The following is a 21053-nucleotide window of genomic DNA, read 5'->3' as shown; positions in this document are numbered from 1 at the left end:
AGAAAAACACCTCAAGAGGGTCAGCAAAGAGATTTTTTTAATTCCAATATTTCAGGCCCTTGAACAAACCCAGAGAGCAGGGTGCCCAGGAATGCTGAATATCTTTGGTGGCTGGGTCTGGTAAAATCACCCTGAATTAATTGAATTAAATAAGGAAGTTCAGCCTGCAGGCAGTGGCTTGAGGGAGTTGCACCCTATTTTGTTATTCCACCTCATGCTGCCTGGAGCAATGTGTCCTTGCCTCTCCTCTTTAGGTGTGAGATGGGTGTTTTCAATAGCACTTGTGCATCAAGTGCACCTTGGGGCATGGGGATACAGTGAAATAGCCCATGAGTTGAAAGTACTTTCAAAACAGAAATTAAAAAATTAAGTTGTTACAGGTCTGAGGTGCTTTTTCTGTGGCTTCTGACCTGCAGCACTGCAAGTCAATGGTAGCAAAATCATGTACTGGAAGAAAGGAGAAACTGGCTGCAGTGTTCAAGAGGGTTAAGGAAGCTGGATCTTGGGGTGAATGCTGTACCAGAAGTCAGGCACCAGCTGCAGTTCCATGCCACAGGGACAAACACTTTCTGTCATTTCTAGCCTGAAGAGAAGGCTTCTCTTGCAAGAAACTTGGAAATTACTACATCCCACACTGGTATAAGCACATTTTTTCTAGCTGGATACTGACATTACTTTTGGTGCACAAAGCACTCTATGAAAAATATGTCATGAACGCGGTGTGTGATAACATATTTTGCATTGGCTTTCATGAAATGAAGGAGATTTTGGAAAGGTTCTCCTTGCCCTGGGGAGGGGAAGGAGAAAAGCAGCAAAACACATGCTGAGACACCCTTGTAACATTTAACATCCTGGGAGGTTTCATTCCTTTTGGACATCCAAATCCTGCTCTCCAGTGCATTGCCCATCAGTCCCAAACTTTCAGGTGATGCTACAGACATCTGAGAGAAAGAGCTTCTTGGCCCTTCTGCAAATCAGACAGCTGGGAAAGGAGACTGAACAGAGCCAATGGCATCCTCTGGATGAAGTGGAGTAAATAAACTTTCTTTTCCTTCTAGGCTGGAGCTGTTTCATGCCCGCTGTGTGCTCCCTCTCTCCCTCCTGGGCTGACTTAGTGGTGACACTTTGCAGAGGTGTCTTTTAGGTGATAGCAGGAAAGAGAACAACAACCCCAGCAAGACAAAAACACAAAGGGAAGTGGGAGATCACGAGTGTCACGCACTAAGCTTCATTGAGGAACAGTTCGATAATTTGATTTCTCCAGCTTGTGAATTACACAGCTCCCATCATTAAAAAAGAGAAAAACAAAAACAACAACAAAACATGTAATCCTCAGAGTGGTAGCTTTTTAGTGATTATTTCAGTGGTTCACAGAGTTTCACAGTTTCACAGAGTTAAGTTTCATTAAGAAAATGTTTAGAAATGGGATAACGTTCATTAATCACAACTTCCCCAGTGGAGCCCTTTACGTAAAAGCAGCTGTTTGCATATAACTGATTATGGAAAATAAAGAAAAACTGAACACTAGAAATTAGTATTAAAGGTCTGGGCTGACGTTACATTTTTCAGTAATGCTAGAAGATGAGGAGAAAAAAACTTCTGAAAAACAAAGAAGTTACAACAAGCTGAAGTCTCTCAGGTACTGGCAGGCTTTGCTGAGACGATCAACTCGTTGGCTGAGGTAATTCCTGGTTTTAGCAGCTTCAGTGTCCTCCTCAAGGAGAAAGTTTAACTTCTCTTTATCTTGCAAAAGTTGCAGCATTGCGGTCTGCACATTTTCTCCGAAGTCATGAAGGACAGAAGACAGGATGATCAGAGGAATCTGATTGGAGAGGCGTTTGCTTGCTCCCTGCAAGATGGGGGGGAAAAAGGCAAAATACTAAATTGGTAAAAAGAACTGAAAAATGAAGGGTCTATAGATAATCTGGTAAAAACAAAAGTGGTACCAAGGTTTTAAAATGTTGGACTGAATTACTGTTCAAGAAGGGAATACTGCTATGAACTAAAAAATGTTTGCAACCAGTCTCTTTTGTGCCTGAAATCTAAAAATTAGGAGTCATGGGGATGTCAGCTGTTGCTTTTCTTCCCTCAGCAAACTAAAGCCAAGGCAGGCTGTTCTCTGCTCAGCTCTGTCAGATGTCACTGGGACAAGTTATAGGAGGACATTCCTGACAAACAGAACTTGTGCAGTTTCTGGTGTCCAACCTGTCTTCACTGAATGCTAACAATATGTTTTGGTGCAGGACATCAAAGAGTGATTTTTCCTGAAGCTGGTAAATTCCTCTATTAGATGGTGGCATTTAGATGGTATTTCTGATGTGGTTTTTCTTTTAAGTGTAAGACAGCTTTGGAGGAAGCTTTAGCCTTAAGGGGAAATGTCTGTGCCTAAGTTACATCTATTGATATCTCCAAGAGATCATCTCCTGTCTGACCTGACCAACTGCCTGGTCGATTTATGGATGCAAACTGAAACAGACCAACCTAGAAGAGCTTGTGGGGCCCTTTCCCCATGGACATCCTGGTGCTTTGGGGCAACATGAGGTTCTAAACCTCTCCCAACTCTGGGAAGTGGCTGCCTCCAGCCCTCCTGGTACTGGGTGAGCACTCAGACCTAAGTGCCTTTCTGCAGTTGAGAGGTTCTGTCTTTCTTTTTGTAATACAACTTGAAAATGGCATTCGTAGCTCCTATAGGGTGTAGGCAACCATGGACACTTAAAAGAGCTTCCATCTCATTCAAACTGCATTTGGCCTTGCATAAGTCAGTCCCACGGAGCTGTGATGCCCTGGCAGTTGGGGTTTTTTTGTTGGAAATGGCTCTCAGGTCATTTACAAAAATATTTAACTGCAGGTAAGACATACAGCAGAGTGTGTAGCAAGGTGAGACGGAAGGGCTTATGCACTCCTGGCTTTGTTTCTTGTTCTCTGAAAGCTAATGGTTTTCTCTTCATCAGCCTGAGCAGCCTGAACATTTAATTGCAGGGATTTGTCACAAACCCTACTCTTGGAATTCAAAGTGAGCTGCTGCCTACCTTCCTGCATTGTTAATATTGAACTTGTTGCTTTCTGAGGGAGTTTTATGACAAAGCAAGTCTGGATACTGCGTGCTCTCTTTTCTGTCTTTCTTTAACGGGATCCTTTATTTAAACACCCCATTTGTCTCCAGAGACTTCACTTAGAGGGTGCTACCTGCAATACAGCAGATGCACTCTGATCTCTACAGACAGCTGATATATTCTAATGTAATGTTTCATTATTGCTCCTTCTGCTGCAGTAGTTTAGGATCTGACTACAAGCCGCTGACACCACTTTCTGCTGGCTGCAGGAATATGCAGTGGCTTGAGGCTGACCTGAGCCAGACTGGGAGGTAGCTAACAAGTGGTTTAGGAGCTCTCACTTTGACACCTTCAGGCTTTCCTAATCACCATATCCAGCATCCTGCAACCATCTGTCCCCAGCGACTGTGCTGATACAGCCCAGCTTCGTCCTGAGATCCTCATCACTGGTCAGAAGCTCCAAGGAGTTTGTACAGAAGCTGAGCATGTACCTGAATGAGACACTTAGATACCCTCTGGCTGCTATCCCTGCATAGTGGTAGTATGGCATACAGGGCTATATTGACCCCAGCAAGATCTGCTCGAGGGGTATCTGCTACAGTACTCAGGGGGCAGCAAATCTCTGTACCACAGCCTGTGAACTCACAGAGAAGTAGGCGCTTGTGTGAGAAACCATCTCTGTGACAACAGAGGGCTCCTTTGGATCAAGAAACTGCAGATCTTTCCCCACGGCAAGGTTGGGGCCGTTTTCTGCCTTAACGGCATTTAAAGCACCAATGTAAAGGTCATCCTGGCAGTACACAATTCTCTCCATTTTAAACTGTGTCCGGATATGTCTTTCAGCCTCTGCTGCTTGTTTGTCTCGAATGTCTTCAATTTTCACCTGCAAAAGAAAGCAACAAGAAGTCCTAAGACATTTGTTTCCTTTGGAAAGGGTCCAGTGCTTAGCAGTGGCCCCGGGGAATGGCAAGGTGGGCACAGTGTTCAACTGCCCTTATGCATCACTGTCTAATCCCAGACCATGGGAACATGGAATAATGCTTTAGACTGTGGTTCCTCTGTTGTGAAAGAGCACAAAACATGGCTTTTGTCCCCTCCTTATGCACGAGTGGGATCAGCCCAAACCTGGTGCTTGAAGCCCAAAGGAAAATACCTGTTGTCAGCAAACCAACCCTGCCCAGCCCCTCCCTGTCTGATGCTTTTATTGCAGCCATCTGATGCTTTCTGGCCTTTTTGATACTTCCATCTAAAAGTCTGTGGGGGTGGCAAAGTTCCCTCAGTCATGCTCAAATTCCCTTAAAATGCTTTCCTAGCACCCCTAAGAAAACACCCCATCTCTTTTCTCATATCCAGCGTCTGCCAGAACTTCTTCCCTCTTCATTCCTCTCACTGTGTAGTACCTAAAGATCCTGCCTGAATACCTCTGTGTTTGGATGAAATAATTTATTTGTTCACCAGCTGGTTGGCCTGGGAGCTCAGTAGGGTTTGACCAGGCAAGTCAAATAGCAAACCACCTATTTCACTCACATTTGCCTCTGAGTTTCCTTTTTCAGCAGTACCCTGTGAGCGAACTCTGTTTCCTGGCTGCCAGTATTGCTTCTCGTCTCTTCTTCAAAGCTCTTTCTGAGAAAAGGCCTTCAAGGACATCCATATCACTGAACTCCACCCCAAAACATGCTAATGCCCAAACTGTGAATGGTCATCTTCTAGTTTTTTTATAGCTGGATGATTTTTGGCTTGTCTCCTCCTGCTCCCTTTCATCAAAGATGACATTTCTGCACTGGCTAAAACTCTGGCTTGCTTTCAGAGAGGGAAAAACACTGTTTAGCACTCTGACAAATCATTGCAGGACTTAAATTTGAAATTGGTGATAAACTCTTCAAGGCAGTCATACCAGGTTTTCTTTGCATTGTGTTGCAAACATCAAGAATGTGAGCAGAATGAATAAAGAATGTATATATTAGATCTTGTAAAAGTTGTGCAAAATGCACTTTCATTAGTGCCATTATAATCATGCTAACATTTTCAAGATATTCCTTATTTTCCTGCAAGAAATTCCACACTTGCACAAGGGTAATACAATGAGACAGGTACCACAAGCATGGAAGCATTTACAAATGCCATTCCATCTTTTGAGTTATCTCAGGTTATAGGTAGTGCCTCACCTTGGCAGCTCTGCTTAGATTGTGGAAATTAGCAAAATTCCTTTTAACGAGTTCCATAAATTTCTCTTCAACCAGTTCTAAGGTGTTGGGAAAGATGGAACAGGAAAACCTTGGAAATATGATTGCCTGACAAAAGATTTTGGGAATATGAAAACTACAGGCAACATCGAAATGAAAGCCACTTTTGAAATACCAGGTCTTAGTTACTGAACAACTAGAAAACAATGGTATGGCCACTGAAGTAATCCCCTCTTGATGAAACAATACCCTCTGCTTGCAAACAGGTCCAAGGGTCAGAGCAGACCCTACTAGCTCAGCAGAAGGGGTCCAAAGAGTAGTTTTTAGAAGTTAAGATGTAACACTCTATGGTAATATAAGGACTCTTATAGGCTGTATGTAAATGCTATAGGATTTGTATCTTGTATTAGATTGGTTAGTGACAATTAGAATATTCAGTACAGAAGATGATTTATTGTATTGTAACCAGGACTTCAGACATTCTCACTTCTGATTCTGATTCTCTCTCTTCTTCTCTATTCCTCTCTTCCACTTCTACTCTTACTTCCACTCTTGCTCTTACACCCTCTCTCTCTCTCTCACCTGCTTACTCTCTTGGGCCTGCTCAGAGCTGAGTCTAGCAGCTCTGAGCAGTGCCCCAATACCCACGCCCTTTACAATAAACCGACTGTGTCCCAAGACCTGCCTATAGAGATCTCCATCCGTCTACGTCCGCCCGGTCCCGACTGAACCCCGAAACCCGTAACCTACACTAAGGGAAGAACAGAGAGACAAAATAAAGTCAGGTAAGTAAGTGGGGTTTTTAAGGTATTAATATGAGACTTGGGAGATTTTCTGTATTCATTCAGAAATAGCTGACCAGCTGTATATTCTGCCTTTATGATCAATACAAACAAGTAGAAATTTAGTTTTCCAGGTCCAAGAGTGTGACCACTTAACACCTGAGAGATTGAATAACAGTGAGATTTTCTTGGATAAAGCAGTTTCTGTGCTTACAGACACTGAGTCTGGCACAACACAGAAGAGACAGGATCACAACATCATTTCTCCTTGGGTGCTTTTTACTGGATGAGTTATGTACCCTTTCCTTCAGCCCCAGCAGTCCTTGTATAATACATGCAATGTCATGCAAAAAAGCTGTGTTCCCACTCCAGGGTTGTGAATTCCACTCCCTGGGTTTGGGAATACCAAACTGGCACTAGGTACTTCTACAGTACTGCTTCCTTGCTTTGTTATTTATTATACAGTTATTATTTTCTAACTCCCTTCTAAGAGCCACTGGGAAAAGTATGAACAAATGCTGGAGACCATGGGTGGAGATTGAAGGCTCTAGAGAAGGAGCAACCCCCAAGTCGAATCAGATTTACTTCCTCACTCTGAAGGATCCTGAGAACATCAGTGAGAGCATCAGCTTCTCCTGGAAAATAAACTCGTCAGGCCCAGCAGAGTCTCCCACACAAGAGCCCCCCGTGGCCTGGGCCATACCCATCACGCTGTTCAGGATCTCAACTCCTGGCTCCTCCAGTTCTCTGATCTGCTCTTTTATAATGTCCTCAAAAGTCCTGTAGTTGCTGAAGCCTGGGAACTCCCGTCCACGGTACTGGTCTTCATATTTCCACACTCTACTGGGGGTGTTTTTTTTAGCTGTAATGGTAAAGTAACGTTGCTTTGCTACTAAATCACTCCGTTTATACGTTTCAGATTTAAGAAGGAAGTTTATTTCTCCTCTTTGAGTTGTTCTTGAGAGGAACAACAACTGAGATCATTTTTTGTTACCACTGAACAGAGCTAACACATTGTGGCTCAGTGAATGAGCCTTCTCACACATGGCATCGAGCATCTGACTGACAGAAGATACGACAGGGCAGAAAAATTTTGGTTCTTCTTGGTATTTTTACCCCCACAGAAGTAGCTGGCCATTACCAGTCACTTCCAAGTTTAAAAAAAACCCTGAACAAAACAAACCCCCAAGCTCACGAAACACCTTTAAACACTTTTTCCAGGGAATCTACTGTTGACTAGCTGTTTTTATTTAAGATATCACAGTCAATGTTTCTTTGTTGATATTATACAAATGTGCTATATTTTTTTGTATGAGGTATCACCTTAGCCCAGAGCTAAAGTGGAACAAACCCCACCCAGATTCTAAACTATTAATAGCAATAATAAAATAAAAACTTCAGCACTAATCATAAAAATTATTACATAGATTATTATTACTTATTATTATTCATTGGTGTTGCTGTTATTTAGAAGAGTGGTTCAGAAAATCACCAACAAATTCTGTGCCAGTGTCTTGATTTTATTGCTGTGCTGGGAGAAGAGACAAGCACTGACCCCTCTGTAATGACAGCATTTAACACAAACTATGTCCGTGTCCCCAGGGACCAGAGCATAACTTGCCTAACACCACAACAGATGGATGCTCCTGGCTTCTTGTTCTTAAATTTATTGAAAAATATTTATTGAAGATGCTGTGTCTAGGTTTAAAAGCAAGGGGATGGGCTCTCAGGACAGCTGCCAGGATGGTTTCTGTGCTTACCCCTTGCAGCACACTCCAGGAGAATCACGCCCCACGTTCGGAACTCCTTGCGGATCTTCGTGAACAGCCTGACTTCATCTCCAAACAGCTGCTCCTCTCCCCGCGTGGTCCGAGAGATGTCTTGGTTAAAGAGTTTGATCAACTGCAGAGAATTGAACAACAAGTAGGCAATTTAGTAAAGTTCCATTTCTTCAGGTTAATTTGTGGATGTTAAGTAAATCTGCAGTTGTTAGATGTTAAAGCAGGGACACATTTCATAAAAAACATCCCTTTCTTGCATCTTTTATGCTCTTAGCTCCTGGAGTTGTTTTCTTTTTCTTGTTGTTGTTGTTGTTTTTTGGGTTTGTTTTTTTTCTTTTTTCCCCCAAACTGTCACAGCTAGAGGAGAACAAACTTGATACTCTTTTGTTTCCCCCCCTGTAGACTTTTAGAACCATTTACTAAATTCTAATAAACCAGACTTGCATGAAGCCTGATGAGCTTTCACAAGCACCTCTCCTGCCTGCTGAAGGCTTACTGTGAGGGACTAACTCCCTGAGATGAGACACTTAGATGGAAATCACATTTTGCAGATCACATTTTCATATCAGTAATACATCTGATCTTATGAGCGCTGTAAACAATGGGAACCCTTCAAAGTGTTGAGCAGGCAGGAGGATAAGTTTTCCCTCGCTGAGATGCTTGATTTTGACCAATCAACCAAGTTGTTTGGCTTTTTTGCCCCATAATTACAGGAAAAAAAATGCTAGAAGGGGCCATGAGCTCCTGTGGTCCATTATTTTTGCAGGTGTGGCTTGTCTCTGTTACCCTCAAAGCACTTCAGTGACAGATACCACAAACTTCCTGGTGGTCCATGTTGATGTTTTGATAATTTCAAGCGGTTTCTTTTTCTCCCCCAGTTACCTCCTTGCTCTGCTCTGTGACCAATACTGATACTTACATCTGTGAGGAAAAACAGCTTCTCAGACTCTGTTCTGGGTGTGCCTCTGTTGTACCTTTGCAGATCCTGTAATGTTTTATGGAGGGTGTCACGAACTTGGCTCTCCAGTGCTGGCAAAGTTTTCTGGAGAGGAGACAGTGAAGCAGGACATTGAGATAGGTTGAACCTGCCTGGTTTTGGAAGGAAAACAAAATCCCTCTAAGAGTGACCTACACCTGCACAGGATCTTTGCTATTTCTACAAATCCAAGAGCTCGCTGTCTGTGTCCCATGTGCGCTAGTGGGATAACGTGGAAGAGCAAATATGGCCTTCATTGAGGGAATGCAAGGGGCCAGGATCTCCCTGAGGAATGAGGCTGGACCTCACTGTGAGTTGGGCAGAACAGCTGCAGGCTAGGGCAAGATGCCACCCACAGTGAGCCAAAAACTGTCCTCACAGGTTGTGCCAGAAAGGTTGTGATGAGGTGGTGACTGCTCAATTCCTGATAAATATCTGATGGAACACGGCTGTGTAATTGCTTATTTTCTGTAACTTACATAAATAATTTTTTTTTTCTCCTTTGAGACTGAATTTAGAGGTTCTCTATAGTTTAGCATCTTCCCTTAATGGAATAAGATAAATTACATACAGATATATGTATATCAAATAAACCCCCCAATATCCTTACATTAGTATAGTAATATAATAGAACATCTTGATGTTTTGAAGACATTTTCAGTTAAATAGAAATCACCATGTTTCAGTAAGCTGACAGCACTAACTTGTCACCCTGGTGATCAACATGCCTCATAAACAAAGAGAAGTATCAAAAAGAAGCTGCCACTGAAAAGGCAGGAGTTACGAGTCACAAATAGATGAAATAATTTGCTTATTGTTGATCTGCAGTTAAAAGGCAAATCTGAGGACAGAGCATGGGGCTTTTTACCTCTGCCTCTCAGTTCAGTTTGTTCTCAGATCACTGGGTTAAAGGATCATTAAGCACTGTCTGTGCATATAAAGATGAAATCCGACTGCAGTCCAAGGCTGAAGGGTTGAACTAGATTTTAGGTAGTAACTGATACAAACAGCTCAGCATGGGACCTCTGTTACTTACAATAATGTGTTTCACAAGTTCATTTGTGAGCTTCTCTGCCAGATGGGGGATAGTAGCCTTTCCTTCTTCCATAACAGCCCTGTGAAAAAAGAGGAAAAGGCGGGTTTGGATAGCCAGGCTGTGCAGGGCAAGGAGGCAGCACTGATGCTCTGCTCTGTTTTCACTAGTTGTATTATACAATTTGAGTAAAAAAAGAGTCTCTGGGCCATGCTGGTGCAGATGTGGCAACAGCCCAGGACTCTCTGGGCACTTTTATTCAAGAGTTGTTTGACAGCTCCTGACTGAACGAAGGGAAACAGAAAAGAATCTGAAATAAAGCAAATTCTAACAGCAGATAAATGTGCTGCTCTACTATTCCTTCATGTGTGAAGCTCATTGATCCAAAACCCTTTTTAGATGCCATTCTCTGTATTATGACTGATCAGCTGCTGAGTCATCTGGGCAGCCTGTGCCCTCAGCACAGCCTTTCCTTCTCATGCTGTTTCACCATGTTTTCCAGTGAATAGAAATACTTCAGTGCCTGACTTGAAGTGCTCAGATGCTTAACTCAAATTCTTTGGGACTATTCTGAACTTCTGAAGTTCGTTGCACTTCCCCCATGTATTTTGCATCAAAAAAAAAAAGCCCCAACAAACCAACATTTTAAAAGTTTATTTGGTTACGTAAAAATCTTCTGGGTTACTGAAACACAACCCTAAATGGGCAACGAGAAATAATGAGTATAATTAATACCTGTTTGTAACCCCTAAGTTAAATCTCAGCAAATCAACAGGAAGCTTTGAGGTGACTTTAACATGTTTTTGATGAGAACTTTTCTGCGAGGAGTACCTGAAATGTTTGTGACTCTCAAAGAAGTTTCTTTCGTGTTGGATTGCAGCAGCCAAGGTCATTCTGTTGTGGATGTCCTGCTGCCCACGGCACTTCACGACCATGTACCCTTTTTTGAGGGGGATTACCCTGTTTTGCACTACCTTAACAACAGACTCTTCAGTCCCTCTGTCCACCAGGTCAGGTTTTGTGAGGACTCCTGTAAAATTAAAAGAGAAAGTTACCCACCAAGCAGGAACACTCTGTACTATGTTCTATAAAGCAATTTTTTTGTATTCTCTCTCCTAGAAAGCTCTCAGCTCCTGGGTTTTGTACTGTAAAACTCGCTCTGTGGTTGGCCTCCCACCACGTCTTTTGCTTTGCAAACCTTTTTTACCAAGCAGCAGCAAAGCTTTTTTACCATTAACTTCAGATTAACTGCCATTAACTGAGATTTTCATCTTCCAGTTATTCATAACATGAGTGCCAGCAAGATACCAATCTAAGGGATTCTTGGAGCTGCTCAGGAATTGTGACTAGAAACATTTGCAAATATTTTCTTTAGGCTGCTTTCCTTATTTGTTTTTTTTTTCTTCTAGTAGCTAATTTCACGGATCTGGTGCAGAACACAGGACATCAGTCCTCATGGGGAAAAAACCCCAAGATTTGCCCTCCTTTTCAACTCATAGCTTAAAAATTCTCTCACCTATTGTCCTTTCTCCACTGGGGTCCACCTCTTGAGCCATTTTCAATGCTTCTGTTGTTGCAATATCCACATTACATGGCACCACGACCAAATTGACTGTCTCTTTGCAGCCAATAAATCTTTTAAGTAGCATTTTGATCTGCAATTCAATACAGCAGTGAGGAGGTTCAGTGAAATCAGACGTTTGCTTGTAGGATGTGACAATTTCTAACGATATGAGCCACTGTGTGATGACATTAAATGCCACATATGCTGAGGGTAGTATTACATGCTAGAGGATGGCATGGAAAGGGGTCAGCAGAAGAATGCAGACTCTTTTCTGATGTGAGGATTAATCCAGACATCTGGCTTGAATGAGACCAGACTAATGTTGTTAAGCCTGTCTTGAGTTTAACATCTTGTGCATATATAATCTTTCATTATGGAAATATTAAAGGTATTTGATATTTAATCACATGTAAGAAAATCTGGTTCTGATGTGTAGGTTCACACTTATGGAAAGAAAGCAAGCTCAATTCTGCTGATAAATCTCAAATTTGTATCTCTGAAAGGAGCACAAATGTCTTTGGCTTACATTTCAGTAGAATGTTTGTGGGAAAATTCAAAAAAAAGCCAAAACAGAAGCTGCACATGGCATCTAGTTGGCATTTTTCTGTTTCAATGCCAAACTAAACGAGTTTCTCATAATTTGTGTTGTTTTGCAGAAGCTTCACACAGCCCTGTTGTGCTTCTTCTGCAGTAAATCAATTCTCTTTTTCACCTGGATTTTGGTAAAGATGCCTCTCTTTTCTACTCCCCATCCCTCCCAATTTCTGACAGGCTGCAATGCTTTAGACTCCATCTCTGGAGCATGCAGACAGCTGGGGACAATGGTAATGTTTGGATTTTATCACATCTGCTGCTTTCTTCTCAATACAATAGAAAGATTGCTATCTAACTGTCAAATTAAATTACTCTCCTCCCAGAAAGTAAAGCCCAGACAAGCCAATCTTGTCTCATTTCTATTTGGTATATCTAGTTTAGTTTGGGCTCCTCTTATTCCAAATTCCTATTTAAAGGTATTTTAGGAGAAACAACACACCCAGCTCCTGCACATCACTCTCACAGCAGGTTTTATCCAACTAGAGCTTTATTTGCATTCCCCAGCATTTATTCTAAAAGCAGCCAGAGGAAAAGCAGAGATCCCCTCCACTTATTCTGTTTACTTCACAAAAGGTCTGCTGGGACCCCTCAAGGGATGAGACCCTGGGCACAGACTGGCACACGAGGCCGAGTTTTACCTGGTCCCCGATGTCTTTCGGCTGGTCCCCCACGGCCACCCTGGCAATTCCAGGAAGATCAATTAGTGTCAGATCTGGGACATCAGGGGACTGAACTTCCAGGGAAATCAACTGTCCACTAATGGCACCTCTAGGACCGGCCACAACATCCTGGGCTGTGAAGAGAAAAGAGCAAGGCAATGCACACAAGCTTCAGATGGTGCATCAAACCAAAGCTGAACACAACGACTTTGAAAAGTACCTACTACCACCTGAGGCTCTTTTAGGCTTGGCTTTTTCTTTCAGATCCAGCCACACACTTAAATCCATTTATGCAAAAATCAAAGGAAATTATCATGCAGCACAGGGCGATGTGAAGTCCTGTTGGAATATGAACTGTAATATTTTACAGAGCATGTATTTATGGACTCTCATGTATGCAGACAAAATACATGTAAATAAACCACAATGAAAGGGATCAGGTAAAATACTGGTCAGTTGTAGAAATGCTTCCTCAACAACAAGAGACTTTGTAGGCATTAATTAATCCTTGGATGCCTTGAAAGAAAAATAGGTGCTGTTCTATACTCTTCACATTTTGATAGGGAGATTGAGAGTAAATTGTCCCAGATCCTACAAGGCAATAATGCTTGAACTGTGAACACAAAGAAGCAAGGAAACCCCACAGTCATTCTCTTGAGAGATTTTCAGGTCTTTAATCACCTTACTTAATTCATACCAATCACCTGGCCAGTTTTGAGAATATCCAAATAATGTATTGAAAAGCTAATAAAAAAATAGAAAGAATAACAGTGTGCAGAGCTATTCAAGGGAGTAAGGACAATCCAACTTTCACATTTAGGGCAAGTGCTCACTGCCCTGTGGGTAAGAACACTGATTTCTTACACAGCACGAAATGCCATAACAGCAAATGTGACGTGCAAAGGGCAGTGACCGAGCCCGTGGTCACAGTACCTGGCAGAAGCTCTCTGTCCTCCACCCTGCCTTCTTGCAATTTCCTCCAAAATCATTAGATTTCCAACCAGAGACACCGCAAGCTCTCTGGGCTTTTGAACTGATGACAGGAACCATTTAAGGCTTTGCATGTTTACAATTTGACACACAACCTCCCCAAACCAGGAAACCAGGAAGACACCACCCAGGTAAGACACAGCCTGAGCCTTTATCATGGATCAGGATAAAAGGATCATGGATCTAGCGGGTGGCATCCCTGTCCGAGGTGTTGGAACCAGAAGACTTTAAGGTTCCTTCCAACCCAGGCCATTCTGAGATCTTCATCATGGATCATCTTCACCACTGAAGCCCTGGTACAACTCCCTCGAGAGAGTTTCCTGGCCCAGCTTCTTCTGCTCTGAATCCAGCTCTTGGTGTTACTCCACAATCACTGTGGATGCTGCTCAGTCTAAGAGGAGGATTCAGAGGAAATGGAGCCAGCCAAATCCACTCACCTTGCCTTATTGCTCTGTCCACCTCAGAGGCGTTCTGGAGCTCCAGGGCAACATTCCGGTAGCAGATTTTCCCTTTCCATGGCTGGCCTTCAGGCACCCTCTTGAGTTTAAGTTCCAAGGGACAGCGAGTGACAATACCTGCAGCAGTTCCAAAGGCAGAGGTTGCTGTGCATGAAACACAGCCTCGAAGTGCGTGATGTACACAGGGTTGCCTAATGTTTCACACAAAAACATGGAAATGTTCCAAGAGATGCTGCCAGAGGGGGCTTGTCCAACTTCCTGCTCAGAGCAGGATTGTCACCAGTGCTCGATGAGGACAACCACGGCTCTTCCCAGACACGTCTGGCCCTGCAAACCTCCACAGATGGAGCTTCGCTCCTCTCTGGATGATCTGTTTCACTGCTGCAGCTAAGTCCCATGAAAAACTTTTCCACAAGTCCAGCCTGAAAGACTAGATTATATGGTAAACTCACACGGAACTTGCAGAATTTATATGTGTGAAAATACACACACAGAGCGGAAAAGCGGATCTTCTTGAGCTGCAAAGTCTTCCAACCATCATCTCTGACTTAATGCTTTAAGTAAAGGTCTTTGTACACTTTTTACACATAATAATAATAATAATAATAGAAATAATAGTAATAATGATAATAATAATAATAATAATGGTATCTGTAAGAAAATGTTGTTTAAAAAACCCAAACCAACCCCAGAAGCAAATTTAAAAACTGGTTTTCCATGGGAAAGTAATACTCAGCTGCACTGCTGTTTTCTGGGAAATGCACAGAATCAGGTGGGGCAACTACACCACACTTCTTACTCCTGCTCTCTTGACCACCTGGAACATGTGCCTTGATTTACTTTGTGGTGCCTCACTGGCACCTCCATGTCTCAGTCATGGAGTTATCCAATTCTAGACCAAAAAATAAAAAAGAAGAAAAAAACCCCCTTCCACCTCATCAAAGTGAAAACCTGAGAGAGTGAATTCTTACCATTGCCCCTGGGAAGAGGAACACCAGACAGGGCTTCGAGCACAGAACTTTTCCCAGAGCTCTGGTCTCCAATCACTGCAATTGCAGGCAAGGACAGGTCCTTTTCTATTCCAAGAGCTCTCAGGCTGTCGACAAGATCAATGCAGGGTCGGATCTTCTCCTCATACTGGTTGTACAAGGTGTGTTCTGCAGCCTGCTGGAGTTAAACTTGCAGTGAATTTTCCATAATTTAAAAAAAAAATAAAATTAGACTCATTTTGTACTCATTTTTCTTCAGTAAAACTTATTTACTGGCATCAAGCTGTATTTCATATCACTGTGCATCCTTACATCTCCAGGTAATAAACGGGTGTCTGGAAATATGAAAGAAACAGTTGAGGCTGGCTCAAAGACCATGCTTAGTAAAAATACCAAATTTTGGAAGCCATCCTGAGAAGGTAAAGAACACATTACTAAGTGTGCTTTGTTAATTTTTTTTAATAACAAGTTTTTTAATAACTGCCATTTTCTTCCACTCATCCACAGATGTACTGAATATGTGTATGCAAATGAAGACTGATCCCAGAAATCACTGAATTTGGTAAAGAATAACTTATTAGATCTTTATTTTGGAGTTTGAAGATTTAGTTTGTGCACAGACACCAAAAGTGTTCTGCTGTAACATTCTTAACAGGTGGCTGAAATATTTTAGATCATCATGGGTCTTCTTTATTTACCTCATTTTAGGCTCACATAAGGCATGGATATGAGTGGGTTGTTTTAAATGACTGATTATTGTCATTTTCTGGGTTTGATACATGTCCAGATATCAACACAGGCTCTTCATTTACATGAAAACAAAACAAATAATTTCCAGTCTCTGGCAAAATTCGTCCATCTGCTATTAAATATGCTCAACTGAAGTATATAAAGATCAGCTTGGTCTCTTCTCCCTGTTCCTCTCTCCATGTTCCAGTCTGACTGCTGCATTTAGAGATGCAATTTTGGGAACACCAATCTGTTTCAGACATATTGGGCCAGACACATTCAACCCTGATTTTTCGAAAAGAAAAACTTACGTTTCTCTCCATCACTTTTATCCAAAAAAGATGCATCTAAAAGTATGTCTGTGGATCAGATGTACTCAAACAGAGCAGATTTTTTTGGTTCAAGATGAGGAGGGCAGCACATATTACTGGAGGCAGGCATTTTAAACCCTTTTTGGTAACCCCTGCCCACTCTCTTCGCTACAATGTTTAATAGCTAGCAAATTGTCAAAAAACTTCAATAACTGTGTCACAGACTTTAAACCAATCTGTGTTCAGTGGAAAATATCCAAGCAGGTTATTATTAACCTTTCTGTGCATTTCTGTTGAGGGTTGAAGAGCCTCAAGTAAAAAATATCTCAGCTTTTATGATTTCTGTTCAACATTTGTTGTTAGGATCAAAACAGATACATGTCACACATTAAACTGGCTTCTAGGCTGCAGCCATCTCTTTTTTTTAGACCTGCATGGTTAATGTCTGCAGATTAATTGCAGGTACCTCTCTTCCTACACAAATAACTGCTTGGCCCTGATCCCAAAAGTCCTCCTTAGACCTAACAAGTGCAGATTGCCTGAAGAGACCAAGGGATTCATTTTGAGGCACAAAGTGAAACAACAGAGTAAGAGTGGGAGAATCTGTGCTCTCTTCTTGCCTTACCTTGTCCTCTTCTCCGGAAAACTCTTTCTCCAAGTCCTTCTGCTCATAGTCAGGCCTTTTCTCAAACATGTTCTCTGACATCAGATCAGCTTCTTCTGGTTCTTCTGGTGGGAGAGGCACTGTGACAGCTTCTGGATATGGTTTTAAGAAAGGAAATACAAACCCTTCTTTCTTTGGGGTATTTTTGGTTTTTTCAGAAGGTTGTTTGAATGCTGCTTTCTTTTTATCCATGACCCGCTGATTTTCTGGGCTTCCACGTAGGTTTTCCACAAGTGTGTAAATAAGTAATGAGTATTTTGGACCAAACCACTACACTCACTAAGCAGGGATCACTGCCTGGTCCAACCACTCTGAGGTGCAGCTTCTGAAATCAAACACAGGGCAGTGAGTGACTCCACCTTGCAACATTGATCAGAGCAGAAAAAAATCAAACACCACTTTTATTCCCTGATCCAAACCCTTGGTAGGTACCAGGTGCCACAGCTCTTTTCAAGTCACTGAAATTGGTCTCCAGAGAATAGACTTGAACCCTTCTCCCTACCTCTCTTACGCATTTTTTTTTGTATTAAAAAAAAAAAAAATTGCCACGGGGGAAAAAAAAAGTATTTGTTTTCTGTGGGGAAAAAAAAGTTACACCAGCTTTTGCAAAAAAGCCAATTTTCCTTGATGAAATATTTTGCTGAAAGATGTTTGGAGAAGCTCAGTCAGCATCTGGGCATGACTGGAGGGAGTGTGAATCCTTAACTTCCTGGTGTCAGGAATGTAGGGCTGTGGCTGGCTCTGCATAGGTGGGACACACCAAGCTATGGTCTGCTAAGTGGCCATCTCACCTCTTTTGTGGAAGAAACACTTGTTAGAGGCAAGTCTGACTCCTGTTTTAGAAGCTCTGTATCGTGGTCCCCTCCTCTATAGCTTAAAACCCTCTCCCAAAAGCAGACTTTGCTTGATATGATGTTAGAGAGAAGGGAGGACTAGGAGGCCTTTTATTTCCTTGTTCAGCACTTCCTTATGCAGAAGTTTTGTTCTCTATTGGTGACTGAGGAAATTAGAGGCTTTTGGTGTGACATTTTCCAGGGAAGGTGATTTCCAGAGAGAGTGATTTAAGGGCAAAAAAGCAAGAGTACTTTTTCAAAGCTAGATTTTTTTAGCCTTCCTCTGCCGAAACCAAGATCTGTTTAACTCAAACACTTCGGAAAACAAATTAGGAGACCCACATCTTTGCTTGCAATTAACTTCCTGTTCTGTTAATTTTGTTTTGGTTGAATTAAGTTTACAGGTTTTCTAATTTAAACAGATGCCAGAAGAAGATGATCAGACACAATGCAGGTTATACTTTCAATGTGTAAAGTTTAGAAAAAACACCACACACTGTAGCAGAGCAGTTGAGAGAAGGTTCTGGGCCAGGCACGGGAAGCTGGACGCAGTGACTGCATGGGCATTTATAATTAGATTTATAATACAGTATGTAATAATACAGTATGTAAATATTGCCAGTGCAGTATCAAAATAACATCTCTATCTCACCTATTCCAATGGATTATAATCAGGTCACGGTCCTTCCTGTTGAGTCACAAGTGAGTTCCCCCTGCTTCCAAAACTTCTCAGAGCAGCCTAGGTGCAACCTGGTCCACTTACTCTCAGATTTGGTCAACAGTCCACGTCTAAGGAGTTACAGTATGAGCAGGTTCAGCTGGAAATGTACGGATTTACAGTCTTTGGCCCTGCAGAATTCACCATTACAAAGCAACAAAGCACCTCTGGGGCTACTTTAGGATTTTATGTCTATATTTGGGTGGACCTTGAATTTATACACCTGTCCAAAAGCGTTGGAGCTGGAGGTACCTTGTGGGTATCCCTGGTGGGGGCGCTGGGGGAAGTGGGGAGAGAAGGGGGTGGGAAGTGGGGGAAAATCAACCCAGAAACTCCCTGCAACTTTGGGACACCAGGCTGCCCTGTTGGCCCAGTCTCCAGCAGCATTTTATATCCTTTTTGTGGCCAGTGTCCACCAAAGCTAAACACAGACATCTCAGCTCCTGCTCTCTGGAATGAATTATTTATGCAAACATCCAGACATCCCGCAGTAACCCCCTAGCGTGTTTACTTAAGACAAACCCCATGGCTGTCACAGAGGTGGAAGGGATATGGAGGGGGCTGAGGATGCATGAGGAGACCCAATTACCTTTTGTCACCCTTTACAAACATCGAGATGGGGTGCAGACCACAGGGTACACACACACACACCAGCCCCGAACAAAGGCACCTGCAGTCAGCACCAGAATAAACAAACGTGTGGATTTCTGAAGCCACACCTCTGTTCTCCCCCTGGACCTGGAAAGGGTAAGTAGGTTGTGTAACCCTTCCCTGTGCCACATGGCATAGTGATTTCTTTGTGTACTGAGCCGTGACAACATCAGATGGAAGAAAGGGGGAGAGGAAAACAAAACAGCTGCAATTTTTAAGAGCCCTTCTACAATGGGCCAGAATCCACATGTGAAACATGACACTTGGATGACATGATGCTACTCAAAGTCTGCCAACAATTTCCTCTCACCAGAGCTGGCCCTGCCTCCTTTGCTGGGACAATACTGATTTCCTTGAGCTATACCTGCAGAATTTGCCTGCCTGTGTGTGGGAAGCCTCTCCCAGCACAACATGAAGCACTCTGCTGCTCGCCCACATCTGCACAAACACCAACCTGCTCATGGTTCTGAAGAGGAGTTGCTTTGTTTTTTTGTAATGAGCCTTTGGCTTTGCATCTGGAGAAGATGAGAAGCCCCTACCAAAAAAATCCCCTCTCAAATCCAAGGTACAGAGCTGCAGTGCTGAACCCACACAGTTCTTGGATTATTCACTCTCTGTCCAGCCAGAGGAGCACATAGACTTCTGGCTGGCACATCCTGTGACTTCAGGATAAATTTTTGGGTAAATCTCACAGTTTCTGTGTTGTATGTTTATTAACTCTAGCTGTCTTCTCATAAAGAAAATGAAGCAATGCAAAGCTTACGATCCTACTCATAAATAGTGCTGGCTAGATCATCTTACTGAATACTGGCTTTAAAAAAAATTAAATGCCATCTCTCAGTTGTCTCCTTTTAATGAGGAAATAATACTAACATCTTTTCTTTTTTTTTGCCACTCCAGAAAGCAAATAATCCTGCTCCTAGCAACTTTGTTTAATCACACTTACTTTAGACACTTTTTGAAGCCTTGTCACATTAAAATGAATGAAGATAACAGTAAAAAATTGCATTACTGTTTTTAGAAGAAGGAAAGGAGAAACTTACCCTTGTAAGGAGAAACTGACCTCCTGTAGCAAGGAGAAGCAGTGACTTTCCGAAACTTCTTCAGATGCTTTTTTATATACAGGCTCCACCTACCCACTACGATGAGAAACAGCAGAAATGAAACTAATTCTCACAGGAGAAATATTTGGCTTCTGTGGAAATGACCGGGCTGTTTCAAAAGATAGATTTGCCACAAGTGGGTACCACTTGCTTACCTTGCACCTGGCTCAATTAAGGGCATGGTTATCTTAACACATGGATTGTGTCCACAGAGAATGGGAGACCTCACAGCCATAAGTTCAGAGAGCCATAGAATGTTAGAATGGGTTGGGTTGGAAGGACACAAAGATGATCTTGTTCCATGCCCTCTGCCATGGTCAGGGACAGGGACACCTTCCACTATCCCAGGCTGCTCCAAGCCCCGTCCAACCTGGCCTTGGACACTGCCAGGGATTCAGGGGCAGCCCCAGCTTCTCTGGGCTACCTGTGCCAGGGCCTCACCACCCTCACAGGGAAGAATTTCTTCCTAATATCCAATCTAAACGTACTTTCTTTCAATTTAAAGCCATTCCCCCTTGTCCTAATACTACTTGCCCTTGTAAAAATCTCAGTCTTCTCACTGAAGCCTCTCAGAAGACCAGCCACACTTCTGTAACACTCTTCAGCAGATGATACCCAGGTGAAACTAAGCTTAATTATTGCTGAACTTTTAGTGAATTGTGAATTATTAATTAATCACTGTGTAGCCTTAGGATATTTAGCACTAATGCAGCAAATGCATTTATCAAAGGCAATTCTGAATCTGTTACAGCTGTCACCTCAAAACACAATTCTCAACTTGGCAAAACTGTCTCCATGAAAGTCCTTGGAGGGGCTCTGTCAGGCAAATGTGAAATTCATACTCTTAAGGTGACAGGTTTGTGATAGCTCTGGAAATAATAATGCAATGTGTTGGGTTTTTTCCTTTCATTTCCCTGTTATGTTTAGTGCACACCAGAAACGAAACTCGTCACAACACAGCTGAGCTCCTCCTTCCTTGGCT

At 42.5% G+C, this 21053-nt stretch overlaps 1 protein-coding gene across 2 annotated transcripts; it reads right to left on the bottom strand.

Moving 5' to 3' along the window:
- Positions 1-20: 20 nt before the first annotated feature.
- Positions 21-20364, bottom strand: LOC121667151 (interferon-induced GTP-binding protein Mx-like). Of its 2 annotated transcripts, none has more exons than XM_042033487.1 (14): positions 20032-20364; positions 16728-17091; positions 15045-15237; positions 14053-14190; positions 12605-12759; positions 11325-11463; positions 10640-10838; positions 9812-9890; positions 8719-8841; positions 7779-7920; positions 6722-6880; positions 5219-5295; positions 3700-3936; positions 21-1849 (listed from the first exon to the last, which is right to left on the bottom strand). In XM_042033487.1, exons 2-14 carry the CDS (start codon positions 16956-16958, stop codon positions 1616-1618), a joined length of 2106 nt encoding a protein of 701 aa, XP_041889421.1. In that variant the 5' UTR covers positions 16959-17091; positions 20032-20364; the 3' UTR covers positions 21-1615. The 2 variants fall into 2 exon arrangements, with proteins under 2 accessions (XP_041889421.1, XP_041889411.1); XM_042033477.1 differs by having other exon boundaries at positions 15045-15240; positions 20032-20358.
- Positions 20365-21053: the final 689 nt, after the last annotated feature.

This window comes from Corvus kubaryi, unplaced genomic scaffold, assembly GCF_017639235.1.
Source record: "Corvus kubaryi isolate FWS band 111438036 unplaced genomic scaffold, C.kubaryi_AGA036_p1.0 133, whole genome shotgun sequence".
Lineage (NCBI taxonomy): Eukaryota > Metazoa > Chordata > Aves > Passeriformes > Corvidae > Corvus > Corvus kubaryi.
This window is presented reverse-complemented; position numbering and strand designations above follow the sequence as displayed.